Source organism: Salvelinus fontinalis, chromosome 41 (genome assembly GCF_029448725.1).
Source record: "Salvelinus fontinalis isolate EN_2023a chromosome 41, ASM2944872v1, whole genome shotgun sequence".
In the NCBI taxonomy this organism is placed as follows: domain Eukaryota; kingdom Metazoa; phylum Chordata; class Actinopteri; order Salmoniformes; family Salmonidae; genus Salvelinus; species Salvelinus fontinalis.
Window position 1 is genome coordinate 22779776 of NC_074705.1, and position 21511 is coordinate 22801286.

The 21511-nt window shown below is 45.1% G+C and overlaps 2 protein-coding genes across 3 annotated transcripts; one reads left to right on the plus strand and one right to left on the minus strand.

Annotated features, from left to right (window-relative positions):
- LOC129840735 (importin subunit alpha-4-like) lies at positions 1-17056 on the minus strand. 2 transcript variants are annotated; one of them, XM_055908873.1, is made up of 16 exons: positions 16970-17056; positions 14526-14570; positions 11511-11600; positions 11344-11373; positions 11100-11248; positions 6739-6824; positions 6346-6432; positions 6097-6266; positions 5258-5302; positions 5027-5158; positions 3442-3570; positions 3110-3214; positions 2919-2990; positions 2616-2778; positions 2371-2465; positions 1-2071 (listed from the first exon to the last, which is right to left on the minus strand). In XM_055908873.1, the coding sequence occupies exons 1-16, from the start codon at positions 17036-17038 to the stop codon at positions 1973-1975; spliced, it is 1566 nt and encodes a 521-aa protein (XP_055764848.1). In that variant the 5' UTR covers positions 17039-17056; the 3' UTR covers positions 1-1972. The 2 variants fall into 2 exon arrangements, with proteins under 2 accessions (XP_055764848.1, XP_055764847.1); XM_055908872.1 differs by having other exon boundaries at positions 6346-6436; positions 6737-6824.
- Positions 17057-17309: 253 nt separating this feature from the next.
- Positions 17310-19749, plus strand: LOC129840738 (putative potassium channel regulatory protein). The gene is made up of 2 exons (XM_055908878.1): positions 17310-18670; positions 19194-19749. The coding sequence occupies exons 1-2, from the start codon at positions 18093-18095 to the stop codon at positions 19447-19449; spliced, it is 834 nt and encodes a 277-aa protein (XP_055764853.1). The 5' UTR covers positions 17310-18092; the 3' UTR covers positions 19450-19749.
- The last annotated feature ends 1762 nt before the right edge of the window (positions 19750-21511 follow it).

Genomic DNA, 21511 nt, shown 5'->3' on the forward strand with positions numbered 1-21511 from the left:
TGGATTTCAACTCATTTTCTTTAATATGCACAAGAGTTGAAAGAGACATTGAGCCACCTTAAAGAGATATGGATTCTAAAATGTATAAAAAGTAAGACAGAGGCCAAAATGCTATCTGTTGCTTTTTCGTCTTTAGTACATGTTTCGTTAGCAAGTAAAAATCTTGCCCAAAAGCATAAGCTTGTATCAGTTTCTGATACAAGACAAAAAATTCCATTCTTTAAAGTGGCTCTCATTCTATGTCTCTAGAATCTAGATCAATGACTGTACACCAGCTAGACTTTGTTCATCAGTTGTGAATGGCTAGTCCAAAAAGGCGTGGGCCGCTCCTCTGAAATAATCCCCATTCCTTCTCAGTAGTTAGCAGCCAAAACATAACTACATTAGTCCAAATGTAATTTTAGTTTTTTCCGGTCCTTTCACAAATAAATGCTTGAGGGAAATCAAGACAAAAGTCCAGTTCACAAGAGAATTTTCAATCAAGTCATCGATCACGTTACACATTTAAAAACAAACTTCCTGTTAATCTTTTAACAGTAAAAACATTACAGCCTCGCAAAGTGAACCGATCGATGGATGACTGGCAAAATGCAGCTGCTTTGTACAGACCGAACTTCAGACAGTTGGGGAAATACTCTTAAATTGTATAATTAGAAGTAGCATATAGAACAACTGTATGGTCAATGGACCATTGCAATGCAACCATAGCTTTGACTTATTGAAGCAAACATTGCTTTCCACACACAGTAAGCAGAGGGAGGGGTGACTCTGAAGTGTGCATAAGACTGAATAGAAACTGCAGATGTGGAATCTACACAGATGAAATCAGTGTTACATTGCCTTTCTCTGTCCCTCTACCGATATAACTTTCCAAAATATTTCCTCAAATTCTTGAGTCATTAAATTCAATGTCCAACGATATGTCTCGCCTGCAAGAGGAGATGTGTCTTTTGAAAAAGCCCAGTTGAAAGCCATGTTAAGGCTTATTTGTTGGGGGGGGGTTTCTCGTTCAGAGGATAGAACCTGGTAAGAGGGACTGATCCAAAACCCAGTTTAGAGGTTCTGAGGAGAGGTGCGTTTGGTTCCAGCTCAACTCCATTCCCCTTCCCCCTCCTCTCAACCCAAAAACCTTTCCATCAGCAAGCCATCCATAGATCAATGCTACAAAGTCTTCCTTGTTATTCATTTCAGACTTTCCCTGTTGCATAATTTTAAATATATATTTTTTTTGTACTTTAAATCCATTGTTTTTCATGATGATTTCACAAATAAAAGGAAAAAGGAATAATATTATAGTGGTGGGTGGTTGTTGAATTCTGTTCAGTCCACTTGGGAATATGTCAACTGCTCACTTCTCTACCCTCTGAGAAGGGTTTTGAGAGCATTCCTTCTCAATGTTCTGTTCCAAAAAAACTAGTTCAATGAGGACTGAATAATTAACAGCCCTTTGATGAGGTCATCAATTAGAATGTTTAACAAAGGACGGCCTAGATGCTGTCCGTACTCCTCAAAAGAGTCAATTAACTCGGAGGTTGAGTGCCTTCAGTCGCTGTGTCCAACGTGCTCTGATCCCAGACCATGAGACCAGACTCCAGAGAAGAGCACGCCTTTAAATGAGACCATTCCTCTTCTTTGCTGATATGATGATTGGTAGAACAAGATCATTGGCCCATGCACACAGATGACTTCAGTCTCTTCAGTGTGTATGTGTGTGTGTGTGTGTGAGAACGTGTCTGAGTAAGAGAGGATAATAGCAACTTTTTGGCAACTGCAGGAATGACGGACGAGGCGTTTTCTCTTTCTGGAACATTTATAAGCATCGCTGTGAGATGCTTGAAAAGAGATGGATAACAATGATCCTTCCTTCAGTGCTTGAACTGTTGTTAGTGAGTCAGTGATTGATGTTGGGAAGGAGGTGACTGGAGGGTTCAGAGCAGCTAGAGAGTTAGACCTACTAGGTGGACTTTTGCCTTTAAAACTTGAACTCCTTTGCTTGCAGGTTGGTGGCGGGGTCAAAGTTGAAGGTTCCGCCCGGAGTGGCTTCGGGGATCAAGCTGGGATCCTCGTCAATCTAAAAAGAGAGAAGGAAAAGAAATGGATCAAGGTGGTGCCATAGATGAACAAACACACAGAGACTAGATTCACTGTCACTACAGAAAACATAGGTCAATTTTTCATTAGATTTTATATAGAATTATGTAGCAAGGCCTATAGCTGATTCCTCCATCTTACCCCATTGACAGAGGAAGTGGACGAAAAAGGCCCTGCGTTTCTGTAGCACACATCCTACACCCAGCACAGCACTGTCAGGACAGCGCTGGGTTCTAACAGTGTGCAAACTAGGGCTTCTGTTAGAGCAGAGATACTCACATCGTCTCCTGAGAAGTACTGGTCGATGATCTCGAAGGCTAGTTTGTAGATGTCCTCGTTTTCATGCTGCTGAAGGTTCTCGATCTTCTCTAGACCTGATGGGCAGAGAGAAATTAGCATGAAAGTCCATCACAGTGAATCAATCTAGAATGTGTGCTTCACAGTAGCAACACTACACTGTCATACAATGGCAACATGGTGAACTGACATACAAGCACTTCCCCCTCTAACACACACACACTGACCTCCACACTCCTCTATGATCTCAGCGATGGTGCTGGCCTCGTCCCCGGCCATGATGAGGACGTTCTTGAGGCCGTCTAGGACCACCTGAACCACCTGGGAGTCCTTAACAGACAGCAGGCTGCAGAACGGAGGAACCACATTCTGCTGCACCAGGTACTCCACCTATGTGGAACATAGCAGATCAGCCTATCAGGGCCTTGCTTAGCCTACAGATGGGTAAACTTAACCAGCCAATCAGGACCATACAAAGCACAACGCTGTATGGATTGGGTATTGATGGAAACAGCCCTGGTAGAACATACCTGATCTTTTCTTCCACTTATTGTCAAGTTGCTGATGGCCCAGGCTGCCTCCTTCTGTGTGCCAAAGTCTCCCTGCAGACAAACACAGAGAGATATTGTCAGTGGTTAGGGTAGTGTTCCTTACAGATCTCCACAAGGACATTTGGGCTACATAATGCTTCGTAGGGCTACATAAGGGCTCAGTGACTCACCTTAGCCAGCTGGTGGATGATCATGGGCAGCAGGCCAGCGTCGATGACGGCCTGCACCTGCTGCTGGTTGCCTGCTGTGATGTTGGACAGGAACCACACCGCCTCCTAGTGGGCGGGAGGGATACACACACACACAGGAAGCCATTCAGCTGAGAGAAACCCACAGACACGCACACCATGGACCACATGAGTACGACTGAGACCGTTACACAGAGGTATAGATACTGTTGGAAATAAACGACACTGGGGTCCATCCCATTTCAACGCTACAGGACTTAGTTACAGCAAAACAAACATATGCCACCTATAGCATCTAAAAGTGTGCCTGTTACCTTGTTGATCTTCTCCTTGGGGTGTGTGAGCAGGTTGGGGAAGTGCGAGAGGACGTCACAATTGAGCACCACCTGCGTCTGCTCGTCTGTCCCCGTCACAATGTTCCCCACTGCCCTCAGAGCTGCAGTCTACAGGATAAGACATCATAGGTGGTTAATGACGTCACAGGAAGTCACACATTCCGTACAGTAAGTTCCAGGTATATTACCCTTCCTACAAGCCCAACCATCAGAGGGAAAACTGGAAACTGACCTTAGATCAGAGTAGGGGTGACTTCATCCTACTTAGGGCTGTGGCGGTCATGAAATTTTGTCAGTCGGGGATTGTCATTCACACGGTAATTGACCGTTACTTAACATAAACACGTTTAGCATCTCCTGGCTTCCACACAGCCTACAAGTCACTGATGCAGACCTTTGGAACATCTAATAAATCCATGTAATATAGCCCACACCTTCACAATAAATAGACTATTTATTTTAGACAGCTCTAAAGAAAATGTAGTCTATTTCAGAAGAACAGAATAGCTTAAAATGTTGATAAACTATTAGGCTATTTCATCACATAGGTGCAGCAACGCGCACACGGCAGTAGGCTATAAGCATGAATGTTCCAAAATGCAATCAATTAGCAGAAAAACACCTCTCAAAGTGAACGTAAATGTGATTCTGCATGTAATGCTTTAATATTAACAGGTGCATTTCTATGGTGAAAATGTAATTCCTCAAACGTGAAACTCAAGTGCCACCTATGTATGCCAGTTAGGCACTACACAGGTTGTAAAGCGGATTAATGTGCTTCATTTTAAGAAATTATTTGGCCACTTTAGTTGTGATACAAACCTTAATAAAACATATAGGCCTATGGGATAGTCTACATGAGGTGAATGGAGAAAAAAAAAATCGGGCAAAAAGAAAGGCATGCGCTGTTTGTCTTACTGCACACGCTGGGCATCATTCACAAGTGATAATACATCCTCACAAATGATAGGCTAATATTGTCACCCATCAGACTATTCTTGATTTAATGCTGTCTCGGAACAGGTGTAGGGGGGAAACAATTATGCAATCTATGCACTTGTATAGCGAATGGAGGACGCTTTCCTCGTGGTTTATTTTCATGCCAGCCAAGTAGGCTATACTCCTGTTGTAAAGAGAAGCAATGTGCTTAATATTAGGAAAGTTTAAAAATAAAATATAGTAGGCCTAGCCAATAGAAAGCTGATGGGATCCTCCTCTTTTTAATAGAAGCCATCACTGTTTTCTCACACAATTGCATTGCCTATTAAAATGTTGCGCAACATGAGCTCTCATGAAGTGTTTGATTAGATTTTCAAATACATTTGCATTGATTTCAGAGTTACTACAGGGACAATAGAGTGCTGAGTCCCAGGCAGTTAGCAAGTTTGGTAGGCTACTAATGAACAGCAGCAGCATCAGAGCTTGGAGAAGCCTAATTACCCTGACTAAACAGTCACGTGGAATTTGACTGCGGACATGACTCATGACCATTGATGTGGCGGTAATACGGTCACCGTAACAGCCCTAATCCTACTTCCAATCAGGGGAAAGGAAGCAGACATACCTGAACTTTGACCTCTTGGTGGCTGAGCAGGGGGACAAGGAAGGGGACGACCCCCGAGTCGATGACCATCTGGATCTGTTCGTTCCCTCCGTCTGTGAGATAGGACAAGGCCCACACTGTATCCACTAGGATCTGACCACAGAGGGCGAGGACAGTGTTAGAACCAGGGAATTTCCATAGGAAATGGCAAAGCAACTAGCTTTGATGTTGTGATAATAGGGTGATACTTACATTTATATCAGTATGGTATATCAATACACATAGAGCAGGTAGAATCTGGAAGAGGAGGAGAGAGAGAGTCAGGCATAATGAGTGGAGGCGTACAATGAAGCGACTCTATTGAGCAGATCAACACACCCAGGGTGTTTTCTGTTTCAGCAGGCAGACACTGCAGACCTCCAGGACGAGGCTAGAGGATGGTTGGGAACAGGGAAGCAGAATGCTAGGCAGCACCCAAAGTCCCAGACCACTTTCCCTAATCAAACCCCCCATCGTCTGATTGTCCTCAGAGCCAAACACATGGAACACAGCCAGAGCTGTTGGGCAAAGGGTTCAGCTAATATTGACGACACAAACGTCTATGTGAAGATCATAATTCAGTCAGATTGGCCTCCCGAGTGGCGCAGCAGTCTAAGACATTGCATCGCAGTGCTTGAGGCGTCACTACAGACCCGGGTTCGATTCCAGGCTGTGTCACAACCGGCCGTGACCAGGAGTCCCATAGGGCGGCGCACAATTGGCCCAGTGTTGTCTGGGTTAGGGGAGGGTTTGGCTGGGGGTGCTTTACTTGGATCATCGCACTTAAGCAACTAGTGGCGGGCTGGGCAGGCTGACTTCGGTCGTCAGTTGGACGGTGTTTCCTCCAACACATTGGTGCAGCTGGCTTACGGGTTAAGCGGGCTGGTGTTAAGAAGCGCGGTTTTGCGGGACATGTTTTGGAGGACGCATCACTCGACCTTCGCCTCTCCAGAGCCCGTTGCAGCGATGAGACAAGATCGTAATTGGATATTAATGAAATTCAGTTAGATTGAATGACTGTGCTGGGTCTCACACATCTCTGTCTGTCTTACCTCCTGTACTGTCTCCATGGGGGGTGGTGGGTCCTTGTTGCGGCAGAGGTTGACGATGACCCAGGTGACGTTGCGGAGGAAGGTGATGGGGATGGAGGGGTTAATGAAGGACAGCAGGGGCTTGACCACGCCCAGGGAGATTACGTAATCCCTGCACTGCGGTCCATCGCCTGCACGGAAGAACACAGGTGTCATTGACTGGCATCGGCCAGTGTGTGTGTGTATGCATGTGTGTGAGCCATCACTCACCGATGATGTTGCCTAGCGCCCACACGGCCTGTTCACATACGTTCTGGTGAGGAGATTGTAGCAGCCGCAGGAATAGAGGCACAGCATCTGGACATGTAGAGAGAAAGGCAGACCCATATGTTAGACAACGTTGCAGACAACAGAGAGACAGAGACATCAGTTAGACAGAGGTAGAGAGAGACATCAGTCAGAGACAGAGAGAGAGACATTAGTTAGACAGAGGTAGAGTGAGGGTCAGGCAGACAAGAAACAAAGAGATGGGGAAGACAGTTGAGAGCAAGTGTTTCTATACCAGGAACCAGATGGATAGATTGGCTCATATAGACCGGTCCATTATGTATGCCTGATGGGTCAGTTTGAAACTGGGCCACAGAAGAACTAGAAACTACTTACTAGATTTGACCACAGCTTGAGTCTGTTGTGACGTCCCTGATGCTATGTTGGTCAATGCCCAGGCAGCCTCAAACTGGAGAGAGGGACTGGGGTAGAGGAGAGAGTAAATGAGGCTAGCTATATGACGAGACAAACAGAAGCTGTCCCCAGACAACAAAACACGACCAATAAGCCCATCAACAGCACATGGCTACTGATCAACAATCCATATCAACCTGCATCACCACTAACCCCCACCCCTGTCTAATATATATATACACTGCTCAAAAAAATAAAGGGAACACTTAAACAACACAATGTAACTCCAAGTCAATCACACTTCTGTGAAATCAAACTGTCCACTTAGGAAGCAACACTGATTGACAATAAAATGTCACATGCTGTTGTGCAAATGGGATAGACAACAGGTGGAAATTATAGGCAATTAGCGAGACACCCCCAATAAAGGAGTGGTTCTGCAGGTGGTGACCACAGACCACTTCTCAGTTCCTATGCTTCCTGGCTGATGTTTTGGTCACTTTTGAATGCTGGTGGTGCTTTCACTCTAGTGGTAGCATGAGACGGAGTCTACAACCCACACAAGTGGCTCAGGTAGTGCAGCTCATCCAGGATGGCACATCAATGTGAGCTGTGGCAAGAAGGTTTGCTGTGTCTGTCAGCGTAGTGTCCAGAGCATGGAGGCACTACCAGGAGACAGGCCAGTACATCAGGAGACGTGGAGGAGGCCGTAGGAGGGCAACAACCCAGCAGCAGGACCGCTACCTCCGCCTTTGTGCAAGGAGGAGCAGGAGGAGCACTGCAAAATGACCTCTAGCAGGCCACAAATGTGCATGTGTCTGCTCAAACGGTCAGAAACAGACTCCATGAGGGTGGTATGAGGGCCCGACGTCCACAGGTGGGGGTTGTGCTTACAGCCCAACACCGTGCAGGACGTTTGGCATTTGCCAGAGAACACCAAGATTGGCAAATTCGCCACTGGTGCCCTGTGTTCTTCACAGATGAAAGCAGGTTCACACTGAGCACATGTGACAGACGTGACAGAGTCTGGAGACGCTGTGGAGAACGTTCTGCTGCCTGCAACATCCTCCAGCATGACCGGTTTGGCGGTGGGTCAGTCATGGTGTGGGGTGGCATTTCTTTGGGGGGCTGCACAGCCCTCCATGTGCTCGCCAGAGGTAGCCTGACTGCCATTAGGTACCGAGATGAGATCCTCAGACCCCTTGTGAGACCATATGCTGGTGCGGTTGGCCCTGGGTTCCTCCTAATGCAAGACAATGCTAGACCTCATGTGGCTGGAGTGTGTCAGCAGTTCCTGCAAGAGGAAGGCATTGATGCTATGGACTGGCCCGCCCGTTCCCCAGACCTGAATCCAATTGAGCACATCTGGGACATCATGTCTCACTCCATCCACCAACGCCACGTTGCACCACAGACTGTCCAGGAGTTGGCGGATGCTTTAGTCCAGGTCTGGGAGGAGATCCCACAGGAGACCATCCGCCACCTCATCAGGAGCATGCCCAGGCGTTGTAGGGAGGTCATACAGGCACGTGGAGGCCACACACACTACTGAGTCTCATTTTGATTTGTTTTAAGGACATTACATCAAAGTTGGATCAGCCTGTAGTATGGTTTTCCACTTTAATTTTGAGTGCGACTCCAAATCCAGACCTCCATGGGTTGATAAATTTGATTTCCATTGATAATGTGTATGATTTTGTTGTCAGCATATTCAACTATGTAAAGAAAAAAGTATTTAATAAGAATATTTCATTCATTCAGATCTAGGATGTGTTATTTTAGTGTTCCCTTTATTTTTTTGAGCAGTGTATATACCGTATATACAGTGTGGAGAACCAGTATTCGATACACTGCCGATTTTGCAGGTTTTCCTACTTACAAAGCATGTAGAGGTCTGTAATTTTTATCATAGGTACACTTCAACTGTGAGAGACGGAATCTAAAACAAAAATCCAGAAAATCACATTGTATGATTTTTAAGTAATTAATTTTCATTTTATTGCATGACATAAGTATTTGATCACCTACCAACCAGTAAGAATTCCGGCTCTCACAGACCTGTTAGTTTTTCTTTAAGAAGCCCTCCTGTTCTCCACTCATTACCTGTATTAACTGCACCTATTTGAACTCGTTACCTGTATAAAAGACACCCGTCCACACACTCAAACAGACTCCAACCTCTCCACAATGGCCAAGACCAGAGAGCTGTGTAAGGACATCAGGGATAAAATTGTAGACCTGCACAAGACTGGGATGGGCTACAGGACAATAGGCAAGCGGCTTGGTGAGAAGGCAACAACTGCTGGCGCAATTATTAGAAAATGGAAGAAGTTCAAGATGACGGTCAATCACCCTCGGTCTGGGGCTCCATGCAAGATCTCACCTTGTGGGGCATCAATGATCATGAGGAAGGTGAGGGATCAGCCCAGAACTACACGGCAGGACCTGGTCAATGACCTGAAGAGAGCTGGGACCACAGTCTCAAAGAAAACCATTAGTAACACACTACGCCGTCATGTATTAAAATCCTGCAGCGCACGCAAGGTCCCCCTGCTCAAGCCAGCGCATGTCCAGGCCCGTCTGAAGTTTGCCAATGACCATCTGGATGATCCAGAGGAGGAATGGGAGAAGGTCATGTGGTCTGATGAGACAAAAATAGAGCTTTTTGGTCTAAACTCCACTCGCCGTGTTTGGAAGAAGAAGAAGGATGAGTACAACCCCAAGAACACCATCCCAACTGTGAAGCATGGAGGTGGAAACATCATTCTTTGGTGATGCTTTTCTGCAAAGGGGACAGGACGACTGCACCGTATTGGGGGGAGGATGGATGGGGCCATGTATCGCGAGATCTTGGCCAACAACCTCCTTACATCAGTAAGAGCATTGAAGATGGGTCGTGGCTGGGTCTTCCAGCAGGACAACGACCCGAAACACACAGCCAGGGCTTTCATCTGTGAAGAGCACAGGGCGCCAGTGGCGAATTTGCCAATCTTGGTGTTCTCTGGCAAATGCCAAACGTCCTGCACGGTGTTGGGCTGTAAGCACAACCCCCACCTGTGGACGTCGGGCCCTCATACCACCCTCATGGAGTCTGTTTCTGATCGTTTGAGCAGACACATGCACATTTGTGGCCCGCTGGAGGTCATTTTGCAGGGCTCTGGCAGTGCACCTCCTTGCACAAAGGCGAAGGTAGCGGTCCTGCTGCTGGGTTGTTGCCCTCCTACGGCCTCCTCCACATCTCCTGATGTACTGGCCTGTCTCCTGGTAGCGCCTCCATGCTCTGGACACTACGCTGACAGACACAGCAAACCTTTTTGCCACAGCTCGCATTGATGTGCCATCCTGGATGAACTGCACTACCTGAGCCACTTGTGTGGGTTGTAGACTCCGTCTCATGCTACCACTAGAGTGAGAGCACCGCCAGCATTCAAAAGTGACCAAAACATCAGCCAGGAAGCATAGGAACTGAGAAGTGGTCTGTGGTCACCACCTGCAGAATCACTCCTGTTTTGGGGGTGTCTTGCTAATTGCCTATAATTTCCACCTTTTGTCTATTCCATTTGCACAACAGCATGTGAAATTTATTGTCAATCAGTGTTGCTTCCTAAGTGGACAGTTTGATTTCACAGAAGTGTGATTGACTTGGAGTTACATTGTGTTGTTTAAGTGTTCCCTTTATTTTTTTGAGCAGTGTATATATATATATATATCTAAAGGGCGTTGCCTCACGCTCCTGCCTCCATCACCCAACCTCCCCTTTCTACACAACACATAAATCCCCCCATGTCTCCAGCAGCCCTGCGCCTGTCCAAGCGTGACACCCCACCCTGCACATTAAGCCCCTGACCCCCCCCCGTCTCATCCCACCCCATCCACCAGTCCCTGTCCAGGGGAGTCCCCCCTAATCGCTCCCCACCCCACCACTGAAGAGACAGAGCTGTCAGCTGTGGGGCAGCACTAGTGCAGCAGAGCGGAACACACACTTTCTCTCCTATCCATCTGTGTGTCTGCAGCCTGCTACAGTGTTCACATCAGCCCAGCCATGCGGAGGAGAGGGAGGGCACACCAGTAGCCCAAGAGCATGTAGAAAGAGAATGGAGAGAGACAATGGAGAGAGAGAGAATGGAGAGAGCAGTCTGACACATACGGTGCTAGTCTACCCACTCATTCACGCTCCGGTTTTCAGCCTTCTCTCCTTTCGCACTTCTCCGACATTTGAATGGGTGCATCACACAGAATTACCACAGGGGCAATTTACCGCCCTCATCTTTTAATTACTCTTCCAGGGCAAAGGTGCCCCATGACCCATACAGTCTCTTCCTCCCCCCATAAAGCAGACTTACTTGTCGTCCCTCTCCAGGCATTTGACCAGGATGGGCAGGATGCCGGACTTAATCAAGTCGTCGATGGGGGGGTTTCTGTCACTGGACAGGAGTTTTCTGGCTGCCTGCACGGCACTGAGCTGGATGAGTCCATTGTCACTGACAGCATTCTGACAGGAAGGAGAGCGAGAACACGAGGTTAGCTCCAACAGCTCAAGATGTATGTACGGGATGGATCAACAACACTGACAGAATGCAGGCTTACCTGTAAGATGGCTTCCAGTGTTACATTTTGCTGCAAAACAAAAAACTAGAGTTGTGAGATTTGCTGTAGCTACGCGTTTACATGTTGCAAGGTTAGAGCTAGGAAACATATTCCTGTCATTCCTGAACTTGAAGTCGTAGTGTGAGAGATAATGAGGACTGACTCACCCCTTTGAAGTCAGAGTCTATGTCTGAGTCTTCCAGGCTCTCCTCCTGTGGAACGTTCCTCTTCTTCAGAAGGTGCTCATCTCGTTTGTTCTGGGGGGAAATAATATATATATATATTTTTTAAGTGTTTAACCCTAGAAGGAATATAGGAGTGAATGCTATTGGAAACATTCACCCACACAGTGAGGGAACAGATTCCCTGCTTGACTCCTACAGGTAAAGACTGCTCCCATAACCTCCCAGTGACGTTAGTGGCAGATTGCATTCCTCCCTCGTGCTTCCATCTCTGCACAGACGGTTCTCTTCTGCAGCACACATGCTGCTATATGAGAGAACTGCTGTGTCACTCATCCTACATTAGTGGTTTGCTCTTCTGTAAGGGTAGGACATGGCTTTTTAGCAGAAAAAAACAACTTCTCTCACACTTGTCGTCAAATCACACAGGCCTACTGTATATGTTTCTACAATTCTACTGGTCAGCTCAGACTTCCTGAAACACTTCTGCAAGCCGCATTCAGAGGACACGTTGGGGCCTTAGTGCAAAAACCAAGGGCTCAGAGTAGAGCTGGGCGATATGGACAAAAATCCATACCGCGATAAATTGTCTGAATTGATGCAATAACGATAAGTTTGGAACATTGATGTGCACCACAGTTTAAAATGATCCTTTAAACTACTAGTATGATGCTTGTACATTTGCTCAAATCACCCATTGTAGCAAATGTATTTGATTTCAAATTTCTCTTTTCTCTAATATAGGCTTCTTTTCGTAATGAACGATATCAGATAAATGCCTGCAATAAGTGACCGGTATGGTCGGTGTCAATCATTTTCATTGTATCATCTCAGCTCTAGCTCAGAGTCATATTCCAGTGGAATGAAGTCCCCCCCAGATGCTGATCTAAGTTCAGTTTGGCACCATCCCCTCTAATAGTCATGGTTCTACCCAGAGAAGCTGCTATAGAGTCATACATCCAGAGGAATGGTCATGGTTCTACCCAGAGAAGCTGCTATAGAGTCATACATCCAGAGGAATGGTCATGGTTCTACCCAGAGAAGCTGCTATAGAGTCATACATCCAGAGGAATGGTCACGGTTCTACCCAGAGAAGCAGCTATAGAGTCATACATCCAGAGGAGTGGTCATGGTTCTACCCAGAGAAGCTGCTATAGAGTCATACATCCAGAGGAATGGTCATGGTTCTACCCAGAGAAGCTGCTATACAGCCATACATCCAGAGGAGTGGTCATGGTTCTACCCAGAGAAGCTGCTATAGAGTCATACATCCAGAGGAATGGTCATGGTTCTACCCAGAGAAGCAGCTATAGAGTTATACATCCAGAGGAATAGTCATGGTTCTACCCAGAGAAGCTGCTATAGAGTCATACATCCAGAGGAATAGTCATGTTTCTACCCAGAGAAGCTGCTATAGAGTCATACATCCAGAGGAATAGTCATGGTTCTACCCAGAGAAGCTGCTATACAGTCATACATCCAGAGGAATGGTCACGGTTCTACCCAGAGAAGCTGCTATAGAGTCATACATCCAGAGGAATGGTCACGGTTCTACCCAGAGAAGCTGCTATAGAGTCATACATCCAGAGGAATGGTCACGGTTCTACCCAGAGAAGCTGCTATACAGTCATACATCCAGAGGAATGGTCACGGTTCTACCCAGAGAAGCTGCTATAGAGTCATACATCCAGAGGAATGGTCACGGTTCTACCCAGAGAAGCTGCTATAGAGTCATACATCCAGAGGAATAGTCATGGTTCTACCCAGAGAAGCTGCTATAGAGTCATACATCCAGAGGAATAGTCATGGTTCTACCCAGAGAAGCTGCTATAGAGTCATACATCCAGAGGAATAGTCATGGTTCTACCCAGAGAAGCTGCTATACAGTCATACATCCAGAGGAATGGTCACGGTTCTACCCAGAGAAGCTGCTATAGAGTCATACATCCAGAGGAATGGTCACGGTTCTACCCAGAGAAGCTGCTATAGAGTCATACATCCAGAGGAATGGTCACGGTTCTACCCAGAGAAGCTGCTATACAGTCATACATCCAGAGGAATGGTCACGGTTCTACCCAGAGAAGCTGCTATAGAGTCATACATCCAGAGGAATGGTCACGGTTCTACCCAGAGAAGCTGCTATAGAGTCATACATCCAGAGGAATGGTCACGGTTCTACCCAGAGAAGCTGCTATAGAGTCATACATCCAGAGGAATGGTCACGGTTCTACCCAGAGAAGCTGCTATACAGTCATACATCCAGAGGAATGGTCACGGTTCTACCCAGAGAAGCTGCTATAGAGTCATACATCCAGAGGAATAGTCATGGTTCTACCCAGAGAAGCTGCTATAGAGTCATACATCCAGAGGAATGGTCATGGTTCTACCCAGAGAAGCTGCTATACAGTCATACATCCAGAGGAATGGTCACGGTTCTACCCAGAGAAGCTGCTATAGAGTCACACGTCCAAGACAAGCCTGTGTGTCTGATGAACCTGCTTAATGGCCCCTAGCCAGAGCCCTGCGCTTCCGCAGGCCAGGAGAGGGAAACCCTCTCCAAGGCGGAGGGGTAAGACCAGTCCGGCCTCTCTGACAGGGTGGGAGAGCGAAAGAGGGATGACCTAAATATAGCCAAGGCATCCTGACTCTTCAACAACCTGAGCATAAGAGGGGGGGGGGGGGGTAGTTTTCTCACACACACACACCTATTTAGAAACAAAATGACTCGGCAGACAGAACAGCCCATAAGGGGGTGGACCAGGCTGCTCTGTCTCGGCCAATTGGATTAACAGAGACTGCAACATTTTCTGTCAAAATAAAGATGAATTAATTCTATAACCCTGCTTCCACCTAACATCCAAGTCCCAGAGAGACTTAACAGGCTGGAAAAAGGGCCTGCATGTATCAATTTCAGTGTGGGGAGGAGCAGAAATAGGCTAATGGGTTAGTCCATTGGATGCGACTGAACTATAAACAGTCAATTGAGATGCTGAGGCTCACCTTTCTCAGCTCCACTGTCACTTCATTGCGATGTCTTCGCATAGTCTGTAAGAGAGAGAGGAGGACAGTCAGGGAAGATCCTAACTACTGGACCATTAAAAAGACAGCCCATACACTAAAACAAACCCCATGCAATGTTAGTCAATTGGAACTGGCTCCATTTTGTTTACAGACTGGGCTTTAGATTACAAGTGTCCTGCTGCATGTTGACAACAGGCGGCAGAGGATCATGTTAACTTGATTGCCAGTCGGGGCATCCTGGTTCATATTACTAACGCTGTGTAACCTCCCTCATGCAAGAAATTATTCTGTTTACGTTTACCAACTCAAAGGTGTGACCCGCTGATGCTGGCAAAACCCTGCCCCTGATATGACACCCGAACTCAAGGTCGCAGTAAAAATCTGATGTGGTTCCGTATGCGTTTCAAAAGCTCCATCTATTGAAGACAGAACACAATGTTTTGTCAACACTGCCTTTTGTGGGAACTGTGTTTAGGGAGGATAGTGAATCAGCCATGAGAGAACGCCTGAGAGTGGCTCAGCTTGCCAGCTGGGAGGATGAAGTCAGAGACCTCTGAAACTCAACAACGATCGATCAAATCTTTGGAATTCCAGGCATTTCTCTGGGACACTCATTCCATGCTGGGACAAGAGGGCGACTTCCTGTGAGAGGGAAGAATGCCTCAGCTCCTGGACAACACACCAGAGGTCTTCAACCTTTCTATACATTTGAATACTACTTATTCTGCAAAGCCAATGTTGATTGTGGAGTATCCTGTTATATGTTGGGATTATTATTGTATTGTAACAACGCCATACACTGTAGTCACTGGGGCCCTCTGTGGTGGCATAGGTCAGAACTTGTGAAAGGGATACATTTTCTGTAACCTACAGCTTTTAACATTCCTTGAAGTCTAAACACAGCCTAAATCTCACTGAAGATGCTGTGTGTATGTGTGTCCTCTCTGATGCAGTAGAATTCAGGGTGAGTGTGTGTTGCCCTGGCCTGGGGCACTTCTATAGATCTGATAGGTTACTGTGCCTAAAGGATAGGGGCTGTATCTGGACAAGGCCTTTCATTTCTGACAACAAGTGATCCATTTCGTATTCTAGGCTTAGCTGCTGCAAGCTTATCAGCGGGGCTGGTGGGTCGTCAGACATGTGCAAGTCACACTGGCACTTGGCCCCAAAACAACCATGCCGCACTTCTGTTTCCTCTTCGCTCAATATAGCACATACCAGATGGACAGTAATCCATCATGCCTTACGTCCGAGATTACTGTGTTTCTAATACATAAGAATATGGGATAGTCAACATGTTATGTAGTCATGTTATGTAATTCCAAAAGTGGAATATTTATGTTAAGGATGTGTGGTCAATACAGATACAAGGGAAATGGCGTGTCCCTTTGAATTAAATGTGTGGCCCTAATCATCGAGTATGAGGTTTTAATTGTACCTTTATTTAAGTAGGCAGTTAAGTCAGTTAATAACAAATTCTTATTTACAAAGACTGCCTACCCCGGCCAAACCCGGACGACGCTGGACCAATTGTGTACCGCCCTATGGGACTCCAAACACGGCAGGTTGTGATACAGCCTGGATTCGAAGCAGGGTATGTCGTGACGCCTCTAGCACTGAGATGCAATGCCTTAGACCGCTGCGCCACTCGGGAGGTGTATTGAATCAGCATGGTGGCAGTAGCATCATTAGCTTTAGTTCCAGATGTGCTATGGTGTTTATGGTGCAACTGCTCTAACTCACTGTTTGTTAAACACCCACCCTGCGGTCACTGGGATATTGAATTGCAAGCTGTTCATTCACGTATGAGTTAGTTAGCTGGGTATATTATTATAAACTGATTAATAACGCAGTATCTCAACTGTTGCAGCCGTGGAAGTTGAGTTGTGCTAGTTGTTTTGTAACAGTTAATGTGCATCATCCGCCCATTTTGACACATACAACTAGCTATAGTTGACTGGTAAGCGTATCTAGCTCAGTTAAGTTACAGTGACTGACTTGACAAGTCGAAATATGAAATGTCATGCCCATGACCAACATCAAGATAGTTAGTTGTCTGGTGCCTTTTACCAATTAGAACTATTACTTTCATTTAGTTGATTCCAGAATAGTTAATTTCCAAAAATATGTTTCTCACAACCTAGCTAGCTGCTAGCAAGCAGAGTTAGCAACTTTCCTGGCTAGTTAGCAGGCCTTGCGAAAGCCGCGCCCGCTCCGCATGATAAACTTTAGCTAGTTAGTGTATGTGGATGATATATCATAATCGGCGACACATTATAGAAAAATACAACTTTAACAAGGACGGACAATGAATACTGCAGCAACCAAACCGAATTGAGAGCTAGGTAACCGAGTGTTCGCTAGCACTAGTTGCTAACGGCTAGTTAGCCAGCCAGCTAACGTTAGCCTAGCTAGATTCTCACCTCGACATCGCGCCCCTTGTTTTTGAAGCTCTTAATTCGGTGGTTATCCAAGTCGGCGTTTTCTGCCATGACTGTCTGTGTTCGGGATGTTTAGCTAGTCCTACACTTGAAGCTCTGGTGGGAAAAGAGAAAACGTACTGCTGTTTTGCCGAGGGTGGCTGGCCAGACGTGATACACCGCGATGGGATAATCTCGTCAAGGAGGAGCCACGGAATCCTGTCAAATTGGGGGAGGAGGACCTATGGCTAGCTAGTATGTGTGCATCCCCTGGTGTAACCGACTTCCTTGCAACATTGTTGCGCAATGTAACTAGTTGATACCCTTAAATTGCTGCAATATATCAGTTGTTTTTTAGTCTCCAATGAAGATACTGTACATTATTACCAAACGACTTGCTAATCATCTCTGCTATGACTGGCTACTTTACACTGATTGCTTGCTGTTGTTGACAGATAGGTTTGATTTGAGCCCAAAAGGAGGACTTCATTATGAAGAATCACTAAAGATCAATGCTTCACAAATGAAACAAGAAATGAATTGACTTTACTGTTAATCCACACAAATGTAGCTACACTAATATTTGAACAGAAAAACAATCAAATCACTACTACAGTTTGTTGTTTAGCATTGTTTTAATGTATTACCTACAACTAAATAAACATTATCATATTGAATTTGGGGAAACTACAGAAACATATTCTCACATATTACCCATCCTGTTTTTTTCAGATTAAGTGCAACTCACTGTCATTTACTGAAATAAACGGACAGGAGGGTAGTCTGAATAAAAGAGACACAAAGCTAAAACATAAAAAACAATGCAACAAAACAAAAGGATAATGCTAATCTCCTCACTTAAGGTGCCTCCAATCTCCTGTGTTTTATTACTCGATTTACTCCATTGGGGCTCAATGATCAATCTCAATTTGTGGCTCATATTAGCCCCTAGTGGTAACATTCTGTACTGTCACCAGCCTCTCCAACTGAAGTTATGTGCTGCACTCACCTAGCATGAGATTTGTTTTGTTTACGGTTGGTGTTGCCAGGATATGTTCACTGAATACCACTCCTCTCCTTAGACCCATTCTTGTCTGCAATGATTTAAACTGTCAGTCATCTAAACATGAGTGCCCAGGACTTAATAACATTCAATATTGGAGGTAAGAAATTCACCACTACTCTGTCAACTCTCAGAAGACACCAAGACTCAAGAATAGCTAGGATCCTGGATGGCAAAGACACAGATTTTAAAGTTATCAGTGGACAAGTTTTTGTAGATAGAGATTGGACTTTCTTTAAATACATCCTGGATTATATGAGGACAGGTCAAATCACCTTGCCAGCAGAATTCTCTGACTACAATGGCTTGGCTCAAGAAGCACAGTTCTACGGTTTGCATCCATTGGCACTTTGGGTTGAAAGGAACATCCATCGATCCAGAGTTGAGGTTCTAGAGTTGCGCTTCTCTGTCCAGGATACTCACGGATTCTTCCAAATATTCTGCTCCAACAACAAAACTCTGGAGGCTTTGGCGACAAGGATATCCATTTTCGTGGAACATCCAAATCTGAATGGAAATTTCCCACACCTGCCTCAGAACTCCAGCACACCTCATCCTGTACCGGTCCAGAGACCCTCTCACCACGACATGGTGTTCCAATGTGGGACTGACCAACTAGCCAGGGACGACTTCTCTGCCAGGTGAGGGGAAGTTACACTCACCTGTAGGCTATTAAACCCATCTCAGTGTCTCCCATTGGCCAATTCCTCAAGGGCTCCATACTGTATGATGAGTTTATTAGTCACATGCACAGAGTTGCAGATGTAATTGCAGGGTACAGTGAAATTCTTAAGCTCCGAGCTCCAACAGTGCAGGTCAAAAAGAGAAGTGAATGAAACAATACAAATAATAATTAAAATATATACATATTTACAACTGTAACACTAATACATGTCCATTGGGGGGTGGGGGCAGGGTAAATGTCCATTGGGGCAGGTAGAATGTCCCTGAGGGATTGTCCATTGGGGGAGCAGCAGAGGGGAAGTGAGAAGTCCGGGGGGCAGGAGGGGGATAGGGGGAGCAGGTAGCTGCCTAGTGTATAGGCACTCGACTGTGTAATGTTAGGGGAAACACTGGATCTGTAATAACTCTTGTATGTTTATTCAAAGCACTATATTATGCACAGTTTTTAAAGACCAAACTTGCATTGTTTTACTCTTACAGGTTTGTAACTATTGAGCCGGATGACAGAAAGCTTCTCAACAGCACCAACGTCCTGGGCCTGCTGGTAGACACCCTTCTGAAGGATGGGTTTCGCCTGATCGACACAAGGACAGTTTCCCAAGAGGAGAAGATTGAATGCTACATGTTTGAAAGGAGCAGGAATACCCAGATCGTTGTACTGAGTGAAACCCCCAGGGCAGAACATCTCAGAAGAGAGGACACACAGAGCCAGCTTGGTGAAGAAAAGAAAAAGTGAACTCAGTGTCAGGGTGCATCTCAAAAGTCTGAAGTGGTTCCCTTTCCATGTCCAGTTCTGTAATATCAGTGGACTTCAGACTATTGAGATGGATCCATTCTCTGCGAGTCAGACTGGATTGACCAGCAGATGGCGACAAAGGATAATAATGTTGAGGGCCATAATGTCAATATGCTTCACCTCACCATTAGTCTCAATTTATACAGTATATTTTATTTGACAACAATTTCCTGTGTCCTAAAGTATATTTCCAAAAGTACAATTCTCTAAATTGAAATAGAATTGAGAATATATTTGATCAAGAACACAAATAAAACATTTAAAAATATATATATTTTTTTGTTTAATTCAACCAGGTAGCCCATAGACTGATGTCGAACGGCAATGCTTTGCTTCAACAGCACCGTCAATACTGGAGGCTTCAGCAGTGGTGAACTCCAATATTTACGTGCTGCTACAGCAAGGCAGCCAGTCACAGAATGGCGGTCACAAGCCTCGGATGTCCAGGCTTCGCTCACGTTGTCACAGACATGCACGTAACACCACAGCCATCCTCTCTTGTACCCAGTCTGAACTCTCAAGCCCTTGCCTTAGACACTTATCATAGGTCTGAGAGGATAGGATGGGTGTAAGCACAGGTTGGGCAACTCTGGTCCTGGAGGGCCACGGTGTATGCAGGGTTTTGCTCCGGCACACCTGATTTAATTGATTGTGGTCTTAAACCACAATTAGTTGAATCAGATGTGTTAGAGCTGGATTGTAACAAAGGCCTGCATACACCGTGGCCCTCCAGGACTTAGCCTAGCAGGTGGAACTATTTGTGTATTGCTTTCACTCTTCCAAACCTTTTTTCCATGTTTCTCCAGGCGTTACTGCAACAGCACAGTACAGCCTGTATCCCTGTATTACCCACAAACCATTCTGTGCTGCTTCAGCACTGCAAGGCCTGACACATCTGCACTAACACATTCACACATACCCATCAGCTGGGTATGAAAGATGGCTAGAGTTCTCCTCTATCTGAAACAAGACAAGAAAAGCCAATGAGGTTGGGATAGTATGGTCATGGAACAATAACAGCATGCTGCGTCCTCTGCCATGCGGTATGGGCCTTTATGGCACAAGTGGTAGTATGCACAGGGTCAGTTGTAACAGCTACAAATTAGAAACCACTTAGAAAGCTGTTATTCAATGTGCTAATACTTGGTTAATGTCTCTACATACCTGAGACGTTTTAGGAGTACCAGTCAATCATTTTTTATTTTATTGACCAAAAAGTGTTTTGAGGCCTAACATGAATAGTCTTGATGCCTCCATTTTTTTATGACCAGTGGAACATTCCCCATGTATCTAATCATATATAATTTATCCGTAAGAATAGATCTTTTGATTAGTTGATGACAATAATTATTCAAGTATTTTTTTTCAAAAGACTCAGATTAGATTAAAATTAGTAATTGGGGGTCAAATGAAACACATTTTATAATTTGGTATTTTAAATAGTATTTAGACACATTCACATAATGATATAACATTTCACTTCTTTACATCAATTTTCCCAGTACAACTAAGATAATACCTTTTTGAATGCTCATATTAATTTTGGATAATTTGTTTTTGGCCAATATGACATGCCCAAAACATTTAATCAAAATATTTTTTGTCAGCTTAGTGTATTTCCATCTAAATATCAGTTTCAAATCATAACATTTTTCAATTATCACTTATTTTTTCACAATTGAAGAGTGTTACATTGAACCCTGCATGCAGCCTGTTACATTTAACCCTGCTGACGGGGTCAATTGTAACATTTCACTTCCGCCACTCTCGTTGAACTGTAAACGTCTGTATGTCAGAGAAACTGAGTTACAGTGTGTAATGGTAGCTGAGACATGTGTGTTGTTTGTATAAAAATATTTTTCATCTAGCTCAAACAATCTTTTCAGAAATAAGTAAAAGGAAAAAAGTGTTCATTTAGCCTCGGTCTACCCTAAGCACCACTATTGATAATACAGAAATGAACAGTTGAAATTGACAAGCCCATGCATTGTTGCATTATATA

Coding starts and splice junctions, on each gene's coding strand:
- LOC129840735 (XM_055908872.1), bottom strand. CDS start 17,038: ATGGCAGAAAACGCCGACTTGGATAACCACCGAATTAAGAGCTTCAAA. Junction 6,825..11,099: donor TGCCTGGAGAGGGACGACAA/GTAAGTCTGCTT, acceptor CCTCTACCCCAG/TCCCTCTCTCCAGTTTGAGG. Junction 3,215..3,441: donor CCAAGGAGAAGATCAACAAG/GTAACAGGCACA, acceptor CCCGCCCACTAG/GAGGCGGTGTGGTTCCTGTC.
- LOC129840738 (XM_055908878.1), top strand. CDS start 18,093: ATGAGTGCCCAGGACTTAATAACATTCAATATTGGAGGTAAGAAATTC. Junction 18,671..19,193: donor AGGGACGACTTCTCTGCCAG/GTGAGGGGAAGT, acceptor TTACTCTTACAG/GTTTGTAACTATTGAGCCGG.